Source organism: Leuresthes tenuis, unplaced genomic scaffold, assembly GCF_036924035.1.
Source record: "Leuresthes tenuis unplaced genomic scaffold, fLeuTen1.0.hap1 SCAF_17, whole genome shotgun sequence".
NCBI classification, from domain to species: Eukaryota; Metazoa; Chordata; class Actinopteri; order Atheriniformes; family Atherinopsidae; genus Leuresthes; species Leuresthes tenuis.
The window spans coordinates 15,699,009-15,717,235 of NW_027325371.1; the positions used below are offsets into that span (position 1 = coordinate 15,699,009).

Consider the following 18,227-nt stretch of genomic DNA (forward strand, 5'->3'; position numbering starts at 1 on the left):
CACAAAGCGCAGAATACAATGATCAACACAGTATGAAATAATGCACCTTAAAGAAAACTGTACATTCAACTGCTAGTTAATGAAAGACTTACAAAGCAAAAATGCTTCATGTTAACACTATCAAGTCAAAAGCATCTTTTAATCTCACAATGATTGACATCTTATATAAATATCACAAGTGAATCTTGCTGATAACACAACTGTAATAAGATTTGGAATTTTGAGTTCATGGTGGGAAAACTGATTTTCAGTAACATTATTGGTCTGAGGACTCCACCTGTGGTGTCTTCATGCAACAAGAACTAAAGCACTGAGGGGATTCTGGACATATCTGTTGTTGTGGCCTTTTGGCACAGCAGAGCCACTTTGCTGCCTGGTGTCTAAGACAAAAAACTTGCTCTTCAGCTCACTGAGAGCAATACGACCATAACCCATAAAGAAATAAACTTGACACAATTCTAAGTTTTCACTAAAGCTTCTTTTATTTCTCAGCCTCTGACACAAAAATAAATAAAGTATAAAGCACTTTCTATAGCTAAAAAATTTGGCCTTACTATTTATTTTCAGGAAAAGTTAAGTTTTTAATGTGAGGGATTTATTGTACTGCGGGATTTTGTACTGCTACTCAAATGACTTCAGTCACTGTGGGTGTCGAGCACAATAATAAACAGCAGAATCTTCCGTTTTCAGACTGTTCATCTGCAGATACACCTGCTGTTTGCTGTTGTCTCTGGAGATGGTAAACCGGCCTTGAACTGACTGAGAGTAGTATTTGCTGCCGCCACCACTACTGATATAAGCAACCCACTCCAGTCCTTTTCCAGGAACCTGTCTGACCCAGTCTATGCTGTAGTCACTGAATGTGTATCCAGAGGCTGTACAGGTCAGTGTGTGAGATTCTCCAGGCCTTTTAACCGCTGGTTCAGATTCTATCAGAGTCTGACCATCAACACCTGTGAAATAAAAATGAAATTTTCTACATTACATCGATAACACAAATGAAAATTTGTCACAACCAGACAAATGAAACACTTCACCTGCCCAGCAGATAATTAAAAGCAGCAGCCCTGTTCTAGAATCCATCTCGTTAAACTGAGTGTCCGCTGTTCTCTGCCATCCTCGCTGCAGTAAGATATGTAGAGGGAGAAGATGTTCAAATTTGCATGGACTCCTCCTGACAGGAAGAAAAGTTCCAAACAGCAAATAACTTGACTTTCAGGTACTGAGAATGAATGAGTGAATGCTAACTGTATCTCTTATGACTAAGTTTTGAAAAGTTATTGACAACTTTCATTTCATTTTATTTAATCCTCTAAAGTCGCCCCGAAACATTCACACTTATGACCCTTAGGACCCAATTGAGTCTCTTTGGAAAAAGTGCTGAAAGAAAATCATAAAAATTCTCATTTGTTCATTGTTTCCACTTTCAAAGATTAAATATTTTAATCATTTTCGACTCTGATCAGAACTATTAAGTTTTTATAAATTTTCTAAAGATCTTTTACACTTTTTATGCCCTCTTTGTCATAACCCCCCCAATCAAAATGTATAATTTCTGTTGCCATGAGGAAGTGGTGACTTTGGACACAAACACTCAGACATACTCACAAAATTATTTCTCAAGCACATTCACAGCACACCTTCCCCCCACTACCAACAAATCCAGACTATTAAGTTCCAATATCACATTTCATTTCTATGCCATAATACAATATTATCCACAACAACACAACATCTACATAGCTCTGCTGCCATCTAGTGGCTAAATATGTAATTTAAAGAGAAATGTCAAAAACAAAAAACTAATTTCAACTCAAAGGCTCAGATTGAAAATGTAGTCACAGGTATCACCTGATATGACAAGTAACACAGGCAAATGATTTAGAATATCATTCTGATTAGTAACATACACTATGTATTTAACTTTCATTAACTCTTACCTCACAGTATCATTAGCATATCTTTCGAAAATATTTTGCGTTGTGAACATTTAGTTCCCCTGCTTCTTTATTAACAAATCAGCAGCTTTGTCCTTTCAAATTAATTCCCACAGTCTGTACTTATGAACATGACTTTTACCATATAATTCTAAACTATGAAAGAACCACTGAGATAGAACGTCTTAGAAATTAGTTCATGACTTTACAGTGAAATGTATAGAAAAATCTAATCTAGATACACTGGCAACTCCAGAGAAAGCCCAGTTTTCGCAGAGATCAGATACTGATATTTTGTTGTCTGTGGGGGCTTTGTTCAGCTCCTTCACTGTCGTTATTAACTATGTATCCTCAAACAGAAGTAAACAGCAGATTCTTCTGCTCGCAGGCTCCTGATCTTGAGCTTGAGTGCTGCTGGACTCATCTTTAGTCATGAGGTAACAGCTTTGAAAAGAGCTTCAGGTTAAAAGTCCCGAATTAACCTGAATTCATCTTCCCAATCTAATCTAGAGCTCTTCCAGACCTCTGGTGTATCCTGGAGCTGGTCATGCTAAAATATGCCATGACACATGACATCTTCATGGTCTCTTTTGGTCTTATGACCTCAAAAGAAGATTGACCTCAAAAGAAAAAAGAGAGAGAGAGATGTGCAGAACAGATCTCACTAACCTGAGTATTTACATATAAATAGCTCCAGATGATTCAAAATATGACCAATTTTCTTCATGACACCACGTATCTACAAGCCTGAAATTATCTTTGACTTTTAAACCTTAGAGCATTCTGGTTAATTCATCTGTAGACATTACAATAAAGTTACATGTGTTGATGTTATGTGGTGATGCTCCTGTTATGGAAGAATCTGTGATGAGTGACAAAAATAGGTCACTGTTGTGTTTAGTATCCTTTGTTTAATGTGACTTTCTTCTGGGATAAATACAGTTTAATGTAAATTAAGGAGAAGTTAATCAAAATGCATGCGTCTATCAGTCCAATGGAATTATCTCGGCAGGATTTGCTTTGTACAGCTGTTCAAATGACTTCAGTCACTGTGGGTGTCGAGCACAGTAATAAACAGCAGAATCTTCAGTCTTCAGACTGCTCATCTGCAGATACAGCTGCTGTTTGCTGTTGTCTCTGGAGATGGTAAACCGGCCTTGAACTGACTGAGAGTAGTATTTGCTGCCGCTATCAGTACTGATAAAAGCAACCCACTCCAGTCCTTTTCCAGGAGCCTGTCTGACCCAGTCCATGTAGTAGCTGCTGAATGTGAATCCAGAGGCTGTACAGGTCAGTGTGTGAGATTCTCCAGGCCTTTTAACTGCTGGTTCAGACTCTGTCAGAGTCTGACCATCAACACCTGTCAAAGCAAAAAAAGAAATATTTTGCATGCATTATGCTGATAATGAAACTTTTGCAGAACATAATTAATACCATTCTTCACCTGCCCAGTAGATAGTTAACATCAGCAGCCCTGTCACACGATCCATCATGTTAACCTGAGTGTCCACTGTTCTGTTATCATCATCATCCTTGCAGTGAGATATGTAGAGACTGAAGATGCTGTATTTGCATCAACTCCTCCTCCAAAAATGGATAGTAGCAAACTATAAGTGACTTGGCTCTTAATAACTGTCACTGGAGGCTGTGTTAATGCTAAAATCAGACATTCCTCCAAAAGGGTTCAGGCACTGATGAGTTTAAGTTCAGATCTACTGATGATTTATGTTACTGTGTGTATCACATTCACTTTTCAAAAACTATAGACAGCGAGGAAAAGGTGGATCAGGAGTGCTGTTGTAGTCTCACACACTAGGTTTTAGAATAGAAATCTATTTTATTAACTGACATTGTATTAAGAACATGGTGATGTTGCATTTAGCCTGTTTTCAGCTAATTTGAAATTGTGCTTGTGTGATTTTACTGTTTATGGACTCACTTTACTCTGATCTGTTACAGTCCATCTGTTTTGTAATAATCATCCACTTTTTAAAATAAAGTATAAATTATCATATGGGCTTCCCCAGCAAACACAGAACCCTTACAGAAACTTTGTTAAAGCCTTATTTAACAAATGTATACATCGCTGGATCATCACCTTATACATTATAACAACTTACAAAGTGAAATTCCAGAGTATTATCGCCAGTAAGTCATGTTCAACGTTGCTAAAACTGAGTCACAAATAACCACAACTATATGGAGAGCTTGTGAATATTGTTTTAGAATACAATGTGCAGCATTCTTTAACAAAGAAGTCAAAGCTGAAACACCACAACTCTGACAAACAACTATGATACATAGATACATGTCACAGGCTGATCTTTTATTTTTGCCATTTATATTATGGAGTCGTGTTTGAACTTGCTCAAAACTACCAGAACAAATATTTAGGTATGATGATTTAAAACCATTTTTCTTTTTTTTTGTGCATGTGCATTTTTCCCATGAAGATAGGGTAGGCTATCAAAAGCTATACACACTACACATATGGCTGAATTTAGCTTGTTGCTGGGTATTTGTACAGATCTGTTGGTGGTTTGTAACACTGTGGGGCGACGCACACAGTAATAAATAGCTGTGTCCTCAGGCTGCAGATTCTGTCCTGTTATTGTCACTGTTCCTGCAGACATGTCTCTGCTGTAGCTGAACTTATTTTTCAGAGCATTATTTTGATAAAAGCTGCCACTGCTTCCTCCCCACCGATGAAAAATCCACTCCAGTGCTTTTCCTTCACGCTGTCTGATCCAAGCTGTTCCGTAGCTGCCATCAGTCAAAGAATAACCAGAGACCCGACAGGTGATGGTCAAAGACTGTCCAGGCTGCACAACCTTTGATTCTGGCTGGATGAGATCAATACTGTGGACACCTGTGGAAACACAAAGCAACATTATCTCCATCATTCATCTGAATATTCAGAGTTTCTGATGTGATTATTAGTGTGAATCCACTGAAAGCTCCTCACAGGATCCAGCTGCCAGCAGCAGTATCAGAGTTAAAGAGAACATGGTTGATGCTGAAGCTGAACTGACTGGAGCTCCTCTGACACAGAGACACACACTTAACTTCCTATCAATGGCATTCATTTGCATATTGCTGAATACATAACTAGATTCAAATAATATTATGAATGTAAATTTCTATTCTTGCAAGTTACCACAGAGAAGCCTTTTATGTTCCTGTAAAGAATGTCTATAATTAAAAATTACAATTATAATTGTATGAACAGTTTAAAAGTTAACTGTAATTATTATTGTTAAAGGTTATGATTTACTGTTGTTTAGTCTGTTCATGTTTGATATATAGTTCTTATAAATGTGGGAATGAAGAAGGAATTAAATATCTGTCATTAATATTTAACAAAATATTATCTATTCCAAAAATGTATACATCTATCTGTCTATTAATTGCTCTGTCTTTAAGCGTGAACCAGTTTCCATTTCATTTGTGATGTAAGGGCTCCTCCTCTGGTGGCTTAAAGTTAGAAGAGTTCAGACACGGTGGGGATTTTGTTCAGGTCAACTGATGGTTTGTGTTATTATGGGTCTCTCACACAGTAATTTGCAGCCGTTTCTTCAGGCTGCGTATTCTTTCCATTTTCTTTTTCTGTGAAGCACTCGGGCACAATTGTCTGTGAAAGGTGCTATAAGAATAAACTTTCATTGACTAATTTACTTATTTAGAGTCACTGTGTAGCTGGAATAGGCTTACATCAATACTGAACCTGTTCTTAAGTGAGACTTTGAATGAAGTTCCACCGATTCTACTTCCTATTCACTCCAGTCCTTTCCCTGCAGGCTGTCGGATCCAACCAGTATCTGGTAAGATGATAAAAGGCCTGACAGGTGATGGTCAGGCTTTTACCTTACTGGATAGTCACAGTGACTGCTTGTGTCAGTTCTTCACACGTCATGCCTGTTTTTTTTAGGTTGTTTTTTTTAAATAAAACATTTCTAATGGACTAATGGACTAATTAATGGACTAATTATGTGGTGATGCTGGTGCAGTGAAAAGGCAAATTCTAACAAATCCAGATAGACTCACAGGCTCCAGCTGCCCAGAGCAGCAGCAGAACTACCGAAATTATGGTTTTAAATAATTAAATCAATTTCTCCTGACTCCAGTTAACTCTTTAATGTCATCACCAAGAAGTGTTTCATTTTTTCAATTTTTTATCAAATTTCTCAGGGTCAATAGTAGAATACATATTTTGTTAGGATGTATTATTGAGAGTTCTCTTTATGGTAAAATTGTGAAAAGTTGGAAAAAACAATGACATAACTCAGAAAACGCAAGGTCAGATCTTTTGACTTCCATATAAAACATTTTACTTAGATACAGTCTATTATCTGAAAAAAGTAGAATATAATCATCTAATTAAATTAAAAAGAATCAGGGTTGTGTGGCCCTGTGATGGACTGGCAACCTGTCCAGGGTGTACCCCACCTTCCACCTGATGACTGCTGGGATAGGCTCCAGTCCACCCGCTACCCGACCGACGGATTGACGGTATAGAAAATGGATGGATGGAAGAATCAGGGTTGGTCCAACTAGAGCCAATGAAAAAATTGTTTACAGCATTTCTGTCACTGTAGTTCGACAGTGAAATCTAACTTTGATTCTCTTCCTTATCCATTTTTTATATATATATATTCTGGATAATGGCATTTTGACTGTCTCTTCACTGCATTGTGTGTTTTTCCATAATTCATTTTTAGATGATTGCTTTCATGGAAACTATTCATCATTTCATGAAGCAAAGCCAGTCTTTCTTTTCCCATGACTTTATTTAAAGTACATCAATTAACACAAATTAACTTTGTATAATATTTTGTTGTTTCTATCAATATGTGACAGTGATTATAGACTCTAAAAATCAATTTTCACACAGATCAGCTCACATTTCTTCAATGGAAAATATTGTTACTATATTGTTATATGTGCTTGTGTTAATATGGAGGGGAATTAAGTATTGGGTGGACATATGAAACACATTTTTATTCTGAGCCCATTTTACAGTGTTATTCAGTTCACATTAATGATCTGTAATCATTTAAAAAAAAAATCTAATATTCTTTTTACTCTGTTATTGTGATTTACTTGAGATAACAAATGGATTATAGATTATTAATACATAGAAATATGTAAAAATGTCTGGTAATTATAGGAATAGTTTTGTGTCAGCAATTAAAATGTATGGTATGTTTTTTTTCTTTTTATGTCCGATGAATCAAGAGATTTAATGCGTAGATAAAAATAGATCACTTTAAGCTTTGCAAAGAACGTATACGCTTGGCCAGTTTTTTTTTTTTTGGTAAATTTGTAAAACAAGCCACAGACCAATTTAAGGTATGACAGCAAAAATGGCAGAATATGATATATAACAAATTAATTATTTTAACAAGGTGGAGAATATAGGGATAAAATAGAAGCAGTCCTCATTAATAAGTTATATCAATCCAAGGAAGGACTGCTGTAGGATTTTGTACAGCTGCTGACACAACTTCAGTCACTGTGGCTGTCGAGCACAGTAATAAACAGCAGAATCTTCTGTTTTCAGACTGTTCATCTGCAGAACCAGCTGTTGTTTCCCATCGTCTCTGGAGATGGTAAACCGGCCCTGAACTGACTGCGAGTAGAATCTCCTGCTACCACTGTCGCTATCATGCCACGCAATCCACTCCAGTCCTTTTCCAGGAGCCTGTCTGATCCAGGCCATGTAGTAGCTCCTGAGAGTGAATCCAGAGGCTGTACAGGTCAGCCTGTGGGACTCCCCAGGTCTTTTAACAGCTGGTTCAGATTCAGTCAGAGTCTGGCCATCAGTGCCTGAAAAGACATTCAAAAGTCATATGAATTTAGCTGGGTCCGATTAAAAAACCAAGTCAAAAAGATAGTCAGTGAAATCTTCACCTGCCCAGTAGAGAGCTAAAAGCAGCAGCAGTCCTGTTCTGCAGCCCATCGTGTTAAACTGTGTGTCTGTTCTGTGTCATCTTCTCTGCAGGGAACTAAAAAGAGTTGGAGGGTTCAAAGTTTTGCATCAACTCCCTGGGGAGTTAGGGTTGGGCAGCTTTAAATTAATGCTTTTTGGTTTAAATGCAAATGTCAAAATCATATCAACTACCAAAACTGATATTCTTATCCATTTTACCCCGCATCAGTTGACATAATTATAGCACAAAGACAAATGTCATTATTTGAGCAATAAAAAAATCTGCTGATCACTTTCAGGTTTTAGGTTTCAACTAGTCTGTCACAAGTCAGTCAAGGCTTATTACTGCTCAAATGTCCCAGGAAATACATCATCCATGTTGACAATGAGAGTTTTTAATGCAAGTTAAATCAACCTTCGAAAACAAGAATAAACAGCTGCTGCTCAGGCTTCCTACTGCTTCATTCATTTTGTGATTTCCATGCCCAACACTAACTTAAATCACTCTCAAATTACCATTTTCATTGACATGACTTTGGTTAAGATGGCTGTCAGAAATATGGGCCTGCTGTACTGTTTGTGAAGCATCGGAAGTAACTGTACATATCACATGTGTGTTTCAGTCTTGGTTGCTACAGGTCAGCTGGTGGTTTTCATCACTGTGGATCTAACAAACACACAGTAATAAACAGCTGTGTCCTCGGGCTGCAGATTCTGTCCAGTGACAATCACTGTTCCTGCAGACATGTCTCTGCTGTAGCTGAGCCTGTTCTTCAGAGCATTATTTTGATGAAAGCTGCCACTGCTTCCTCCCCACCGATGAAAAATCCACTCCATTGGTTTTCCTACACGCTGTCTGATCCAACCTGTTGCATAGCTGCCATCAGTCAAAGAATAACCAGAGACCCGACAGGTGATGGTCAAAGACTGTCCAGGCTGCACAACCTTTGATTCTGTCTGGATGAGATCAATACTGTGGACACCTGTGGAAACACAAATCAACATTATCTCCATCATTCATCTGAATATTCTGTGTTTCTGATGTGATTATTAGTGTGAATCCACTTAAAGCTCCTCACAGGATCCAGCTGCCAGCAGCAGTATCAGAGTTAAAGAGAACATGGTTGATGCTGAAGCTGAACTGACTGGAGCTCCTCTGACACAGACACACACTTTACTTCCTTATGAATGACATTTATTTGCATACTGTTGAATAAAAAGGACATTTTAAATCAGATTATAATGGCAGTGTCCTGTCCTGCCATGTTACCACACTGAGGCATCTGATGTAAAAAGCTTTTATCATATAAGATAGTAGTAATATGTCTTTGTGTGAATATGGCCTCAAAAGTATGTGTATATGATACCTATGCATGATGCAACCCATAATTAAAGAATTTACAATGGCTGAAGTCTGGTTGTATCAAATATGGAAACATTGTGTCTTCTTCCTTGAGCAGTTCGGAGTTAAAACAGAGAGTTAAACATGAGCCTCTGAAAATATTTTCAAATGCAAAATATCTACGGATGAAAAATAACGACATAAATGATTCAGTGAATTTCATTCATTCCACTATTTTCTTCAACAGAAAATTAACAAACAGGAATATATGTATTTGGATGTATGTGGACATTAGTTTGAAGACATTTTAGTGGAGGCTGATGTTTAAATATGTTTGAGGGCCTTTTAAGACTCTTTTTTTTAATCACTGGTTCAGACTTCTGCTGGTGGTGTGTTCCTTTGCATTAATTTCACTTTATCAAAGACAGATGTAGGGTATTGTTGAAGTTGATCAACAACTCTCCATTTTTTTAATTTGCTAACAGCTGTGATCGGTTGGGGTTAAACATAAATAAAGAATGACAGAAAAACCATAAATAGGTGGTGCTAACCTCGTGCTGCACCATGAATAGTAACTGCATTTACACACCTAATCCTTTGTTAGGACTAAAATGGCTGCAGGAAAATATGATGAAAAATATATTTTCTACTAAACCTTGTTTGGAGTAGTTTTGTCCATAAGTATTTCATTTATAAAATTAACAATGCAGGAAATGGTACAAGAATGTTTAGGCCTAAAATCAATTTGGCAAATGTTTTGATAGTAAAAACATTCAGGTGGTGGTGAAATGAGGAAGTAGTTTTTGTATGAGTCTCCTGTTCATGTCTCTCACTGTGACTCTCCTGGCACAGTAATACACTGCTGTGTCCTCGGTCTTCAGACTGTTCATCTGTAGATAGATTTTACTGCTGGAGTCATCTCTGGAGATGGTGAATCGGCCCTGGGCTGACTGGGAGTAATAAATTGGAGAACTGTAAGTGCCAATATAAGCAACCCACTCCAGTCCTTTTCCAGGAGCCTGTCTCATCCAGGCCATGTAGTAGCTGCTGAGAGTGAATCCAGAGGCTGTACAGGTCAGTCTGTGGGATTCTCCGGGCTTTTTCACCACAGGTTCAGATTCAGTCAGAGTCTGGCCATCAGTGCCTGAGAAGACATTTTAAAGTCATATGAATTTAGCTGGGTCAGATTTAAAAACTATGTTAAAGGGATGTCAGTGAAATCTTCACCTGAACAGTAGAGAGCTAAAAGCAGCAGCAGTCCTGTTCTGCAGCCCATCGTGTTAAACTATGTGTCTGTTCTGTGTCATCTTCTCTGCAGGGAACTAAAAAGAGTTGGAGGGTTCAAAGTTTTGCATCAACTCTCTGGGGAGTTAGGGTGGGCAGCTTTAAATGAATGCTGTTTTTTTAAAATGCAAATATCAAATTCATATCAACCACCAAAACTGATATTCTTATCTCTTTTATCCAGCATCATTAGATATAATTATAGCACAAAAACAAATGCCATTATTTAAACATTAAAACAACCTGCTGATCACTTTCAGGTTTCAACTTTCATGTTTTATAGTCATATACAGCTAATAATGGGACATTATTACCGGGAATGAAATTCTTAGATTCTGAGCTCAGTTAGTCAGTCAAGGCTTATTACTGCTCAAATGTCCCAGGAAATACATCATCCATGTTGACAATGAGAGTTTTTAATGCAAGTTAAATCAAACTGTGGCGTTTGTGTGGGACTATTTGTTAACTTGAAGTTCATTTAAAAGATCTTTAAAGCCTTAAAGAGGTGAATGTTTCTGAGTTTTCAAATATAAGATCACCATCTAACAAACAATCTTTAACTAAAATAAGATGATGCAAAATAAGTTCATCAGAGTATGAGGTGTTGTTTTGTTTTACGTTCACTTGTCTTGCCATACCAAAAACCAAAAGATTCCCAGTAGACGGGGCAACCAACATCTGAAAGCATCATTTCAGAATACGTCACAACTGATCTAAAGCATGCAGAGATCTAAAAGATGGATCAGAATCAGTAAAAATAATAGTACAGAAATGAGGAGTAACGCTGAAACGCACACCCTCTCCAGATAAAGAAGAAAACTGGATTATCACTGGATCCATCTTCCAAAGCTCCAGAATTGTTGTCTAATTCGCACAAAGAGAAGGAAACACACATACAAATACACACATTAACACAGAGAAAACACACAACTCCCCTCCTTATAAGGCAAATTTATGGTTAATTTCATATTAGATGATACTATATGAAATTACCAAGAACAGCTGATCTTAGAGTGCCCGACAGAATTCAAGAAAAGCCAGCAGCGGCAGCAGAGCTACAGAGAACATGTCAGTGCTGAAGGTGATCTGATGGGAGCTTCTCTTGTTTAACTGCAAATGAATATAAGATATCAGGTCTTTATATCAGATTCTCAAGAAGTTAGAGTTGTACAAGACATGGACAAAAGGATTAAAAAATGGAATGAATTGTTTAGTAAAAGAAATCAAGCAAAAATCGTTTCTTTTCACAGACTGCTGCAACTACATATGAATGAACACAAATACCTCTTTTTTTGACAGGTTACTTAGATCATGTTAATCTGAATGTGCTGAGAGTGTTCAGTATTTTGTAAATATTAAAAAGCTTAACAACAAATGTTGACGTGATTTGAGACGTTAGGTTTTTGTACAGTGTTTCCTCTTTTCTGTGTCACTGTGGCTGTCGAGCACAATAATAAACAGCAGAATCCTCAGTGCTCAGACTGCTCATTTGCAGATACACCTGCTTTCTGCTGTTGTCTCTGGAGATGGTAAACCGGCCTTGAACTGACTGAGAGTAGTAGATGCCGCTACTGCCACTGCTAATATAAGCAATCCATTCCAGTCCTTTTCCAGCTGCCTGTCTAACCCAAGCACCATAAATATCACTGCTAAACCCTGCATATGTGCAGGTCAGTTTGTGGGATTCTCCAGGTCTTTTAACCGCTGGTTCAGACTCAGTCAGTGTTTGACCATCAGTACCTGCAGATATTTAAACAGTCTCATTAGTACAGTCACATTGATTCAATAACAATTTGCTTCTCCACAAAATCTCTTACCAGTCAAGGTGTAAATTAGAAACAGGAAAACGACTAAATAACCAGGTCTGATCATTGTAAAAGCCTTTAATCTTCAAAGCTTCAATGTCAGTTTGAGTCTTCAGCCTCTGCTCTATAACAGATGAGAAGATATTAAAGAGGTCAGTTTTGCATTGACTCCTCCTCCTCAAAGAAAAACTCAGCACAATCCAAACATCTCTGGAAGCTTTAACATGCTTTAACATCACTGATTTGTGAAGTCGGTAAATGTATATTGAATCTATACATTGACAGAGAATAAAATGATGACATGATTATTAAATGGGGTGCATAGAATGATGATTTCATGGATTGTTTTATAATGCATTTACAGTTTTTGTTTGTTAACTTCACACTACTCAGTTTTTTTTATAGTTGCAGGAGAAAACTGTTTCAGTTAAACTCTGTAAAACATCACTGATAATAAACAGCTGGGCACAGTTAGCTGTTGTTCTGTTACAATAATACACAGCAGTGGCTCAGGCTTCATATTCTGTATTTCTGTTAAAGCCAAATAACTGCACAACACAACCAACTCTATACTAAGTGTTGAAAACAGTTCATTTGGTGTTTATGGGAAGTGTTTGTTTCTTTTTACTTTCAGCATAACAGTCCAGAAAAATCCTTGTCCAGTTTTTTAGGAAATTTGAGGGACGACAAAACTAACTAAGGACACTCAGTGTACAAATTATAGGGAGCTTATCAGTGACATCCTGAAACTAGAGCAATAACCACAGCCTGGCAAATAGTCCTTATGCAATATTTAAGAACAAGAGATACCTATATTAAAACTATCTCCTAAAAAATAATAATAAAAAACATCAGAGTGTAGAGTTAAATAGTGGTGTAGTTTCACTAGTTGTATTTGAAGTTACATGTATTTTGAACTCATTCACATGTATTTAACTGCATTTTCCTTTTTTAAACAAATGCAGTCGTTAAGGGTTAAGCAAATGAAGTGGTCACCCACATGTGTTTCATACAGTTGGGGTTATTGTTACACACAATTTCAAATCTGGGAAAAAAAAGGAGCTACCGTTGTGGACCAAATGTTTCTTGGGCATTTGTGCAGATCTGGTGGATCTTTTTATCACTGCTGAACCATCTGTACCATCACACACCACACATGTCAGTGGGATATTTTTCTCACATCTGCTGCACAGAACACTTATGTGAAGATGATAGACAGATAGATATACATAATGCAGAGACACCCTGAGAGAATCACACATGATAAAGTAAGCTGCCGCTGTCATGGTGGGCTCATCATACACTGCTGAGCGTGCATCATCCAGTTCTTAGTCTACACTGCCACCATGAGGTCAATGTAAAAACATTTTCTGTGGGGTTTTTGTGAAGCCTCTCCACCTGCTTGGAACACTGTGTGCTTTGCACAGTAATACATGGCAGTGTCCTCTGGTCTTAAGTTGGGCAGCCTCAGATGCACCATGCTGTTGCTGTTATCTCTGGTGATTTGTATTCGACTCTGCATACTGCTGGAATAGTCTGTTCCACTTGCATCGCTATATACACGCCCCATCCATTCCAGGGCTTTTCCTGCAGGTTGTCTGACCCAGTGCATACTACAGCAGCCAAATGAGAACCCAGATCCCCTGCAGGAAAGACTGAGAGTCTCCCCGGGTTTTTTCACCACAGGACTGGAAGGAATGGACTCCATACTCTGACCTGTACAGTCTGGTGAGATGAAAAAGAGAAGATTGAAGGAGAAAGTCACACATTTATCTGACATTTTTGGAGTGAGCAGGAGAAGAAAAAATGCATCAAATAGAAAGAGAACTTACAGGGCAAAGAGAGAACAAGCAGCAGGACACTGATTGTGTTCATCATCCTGAAGCTGAAGATGAAACTTCTGATGCTCCACACAAAGTGAAAGACCAGTCAGCAGGACAGAAGTACACTGCACAGACTGCAGATTTGCATCAGAATATCAAGTGGGGGGAGTGTCAAATGGCCTGTCTGTCTGTTATTCTTTAATTTAATCAAATGTGTTTGTTTTTTCTGTCATGTTATTAATCAATTATTAATTATTGTAGAATACAAAATCTATACATCGACACACTTAAAAATATGAAACAAATAATCTCATTGGTTGAAGGTTGTTGCTGGTTTTTAGTTGACCAAATACACAGCAACATGGTTCATCAGTTTGAATAATTTTACTTCAACAGAAATATTGCATTGCTTTTTAAATTACACAAACTTAAGAAGTTGAGCCTCTTTGCTTCATTATTTTCACTCAAAAACATTTTAAATCAAAGTACCGAGATACAATCATGTCGTTGAAAACACTCTAGTCAAATCTATTTACTCTTTTATGACTAAAGTTTTTACTTCTAAAAAGCAACTGAATTCTAAAGTATCACAGATTAAATTATTGTAACATTCTAAACTTAATGTCATCAAAATGAAGAACATTTTGGTATTTTCTAAGATAAGACAACATTTACATTCACACAACTTTCTTATAAACTGATGATAAAAACTTAAGATTCCCTTGATGTCTAACTTTAAAAACTGATCTGTTTTACATGCCACACTGATAATATATGTATATATTATCATACTGTGGTGTGGTGGCATATATATATACCACCACACCACAGTATGATTTCCAAGTCATGAATTGGAAATTGTACTCTTCATGCTTGTCTTCACTTGTTCAGGCATTGAGGAGTTTTTGTTCAGGTCTGCTGATGCTTTGTGTTACTGTGTTACTGTGGCTCTCTGGCACAGTAATACACAGCAGTGTCCTCAGGCTGCATAGTCTGCCCACTGAGAGTCACTGTTTTACTAGATGGCTCTAAGTGAATGCTGAACTTGTTCTTCAGTGAATCCTTGTAATATGTGCCATGTCCGATATGTGCACTACAAATCCACTCCAGTCCTTTCCCTGCAGGCTGTCTGATCCAGTGTGTTCTGCAGGTGCTGAGAGCATAAGAAACCTGACAGGTGATGGTCAGACGTTGGCCTGGCTGCACAGTCACAGAGGCTGGCTGTATCAGCTGTTCACACTTTACACCTGTGGAAGAAAACATGCTGGATATCAGTCTAAGAACATTAACAGTCAGTGTGGTGTGATCATACTGTCAGTGTCTCTGCCTCAGTGAGACTCACAGCATCCAGCAGCCAGCAGCAGCAGCAGAGCTACAGAGAACATGTTGGTGCTGAAGGTGATCTGATGGGAGCTTCTCTTCTTCTGCTGTAACTGGAAGCCTGACATCATATCTTTATAGCAGTATGTCAGGAAGTTCACTTTGCATATCCGATACAGACAGGCTATAAAAACAATTATGGACTGTTGTGTCACAATGACTTGATGTCAGTTTGTTTGTCAAGCAAACTCTCTCACCAGCCCAGGTGTAAAACAGAATGAGGAAAATGACAAAACAAACAATCTGATCATTGTAAAAGTCTTTGTTCTGTCACGGCTTGAAGCTTAGATTGAGTCACTGACCCCTGCTCTATAACAAATAAGAAGAAATTACAGATATCAGTACTGCACTGACTCCTCCTCCTCAAACATAAGCACACAAATACAATTCCAACATTTCTGGAAATTTTCATTTGTTTATCACTTTTCTGTGATTTGAATCTATAGATGCATAATAAGCATATGATGCAATAAAAGTGTGTAGGTTCAAACGGGATATTCAGAGTGATAAGTCATAATTTATTTTGACTTTATGCTTTCTGTTCACTCACAAAACTTGGATTTGAAATGCAGGAGACACTTGTTTCAGTTCAGCTTTATAAAACTAAAGAGAACACCAACAGCTCAGCCATGTTTGCACTGAAAAAAGGGACATTGCCAAATCGTCAAATGGTGCCTAAAATAGTGACAAATAGTGTAAACTAAATGATAAAAGGTGATCTTGCAAATAGATAGTGTGAGGCTATAAACACTCCTCCATAAAGATAAGGATTACAATTGTGTAACGCTCTCTTATTGCTATCTTGCTATGTTTTATAGTCACAGATATCCCATGCAGATACTGCTATGATTGTTAGTTTTAAACCATTAAAGCACAGAGTTGGCGTATAAATTTATAGTTTTAAATAGCTGAGGTTATGCAGTCAAACTCAAACTTATTCTAAAGGCAGAATTATATCTGAGGGACACAATTCTCTGCTGGCATTTTCATGATTCTACACTAAAAATTGTTAATCACACTCCAGATACAAATGAAGGACTTAAAACACAGCACAAAAGGAGTTATACATGGAAACCAACTGAAAAAGAAATTAAACGATAATCACTATTGTGGTGTATAACTGCAACAGTGAAAATGTACAACAGAAAATGTCAAACTTGGTAAACTTTCAGTTTTGCTGCTTATATGCAACTTTCATAAATATTTTTGTTATATTGATCTCTTTTCAAATGAATGGTGTGATTTATTATTTTCTGCTCAATGTCATTATTCTATGTAATTTGTTGCTTTCTATCACAAATTATCACATTTTCACAGTTGCATTAAACTGTTAATGGTCTGTTTCCCTGTTGAATACGGCTCTGTAATAAGCATTCATTCTCTGTGACATCATTGTTCAGGTCCACCAATGGTTTGTGTTACTGAGGGATTCTGGCACAGTAATACACAGGCTGCTTATTCTGTCCAGAGTCAGCGTTCCTGGAGGAGTCCAAGTTTAAGTCAAACTTGATTGTCAGTGAGTCTTTGAGGTATGAAGATCCAATCTAACTCACGGCAACAGCAACACGACTGTCTGATCCAAGCTGTGTGGTAGCTGGTGACCGAATAAGAGACCTGTCAAGTGATGGTCAGATGCTGTTCACAACTTTATATCAATGTATCACAGATAGAATTACTGTAAACTATTCTAATATGTCAGTATTTTCAACTTAATATCATCAAAAAACTTTTTTTTTTATATTATTTGCAAAGATCTACTTGAAGACACTTTCTCATAAACAGATGATGTCATGAATTCACTAACAATCAGAAATACTGGTCCCCATGATGTCTAACTTTAAAAAAGATAATCGGTTTCATGCTAGAAACATCTAATGAACGTGTTCAGCCTGTGGGGAGTTTTTGTTCAGGTCTCCTGATGGTTTTTGTCACTGTGACTCTCTGGCACAGTAATACACAGCAGTGTCTTCAGGCTGCAGATTCTGTCCGGTTAGAGTCACCGTGTTGCTGGAAGAGTCTAAGCTGAAACTGAACTTGCTCTTCAGTGAATCTTTGTAGACTGTATCATATCCAACTCGTGCACCTCCAATCCATTCCAGTCCTTTTCCAGCAGGCTGCCTGGAAAAATGTGTGTGATGGTTGCCAACAGAATAAAATACCTGACAGGTGATGGTCAAACGTTGACCTGGCTGCAGAGTAACAGAGGCTGACTGTGTCATCTGTTGACAAGTCACACCTGTTGAAAGAAGAAAAACAGAAGTTTTAGGAAAAACAGTCAATTTTCACTGCAAAATAACAAGTGCCGACTGACAAAATCCAGACAGACTCACATCCAGCTGCCAGCAGCAGCAGAGCAACAGGAAACATGGTCACTGATGCAGCACTCATGACACAGACGACCTGATGGTCACGATGATGTTTTTATGGCCGAGTGATGAGGAAGCTCAGTGGATTTGCATAGAACTAAACAGTAATCCATTTAAATTGGAATAACTTCAATTGATCTCTCAGTGTTATTCAGTTTGCTGACTCAGATGTTTTTATGTCACTTTCTTCCTGGACTCTTCTTGAACTAATGGTTTGCATCTGAAATTGTTAGTAAGTCAGTAAGTCATTTTACATTAATTAAAAACAACATATTTACCTTTATCTACAAGGTGAACTGTATGTTATTATTAATTTTAGCAGCAACACGGGAGCGAGAATTCAACTCAATAAAATGTTTAA

The 18,227-nt window shown here is 37.6% G+C and overlaps 1 gene segment (V, D, J or C); it reads right to left on the bottom strand.

Annotated features, from left to right (window-relative positions):
• LOC140273886 (Ig heavy chain V region 6.96-like) overlaps positions 1 to 7,952 on the bottom strand; it is a 119,383-nt gene extending 111,431 nt beyond the window's left edge. Inside the window, 2 exon segments of the V gene segment in view lie at positions 7,447 to 7,763; positions 7,848 to 7,952. Coding sequence covers positions 7,447 to 7,763; positions 7,848 to 7,896 — 366 coding nt within the window.
• Between the last annotated feature and the right edge of the window lie 10,275 nt (positions 7,953 to 18,227).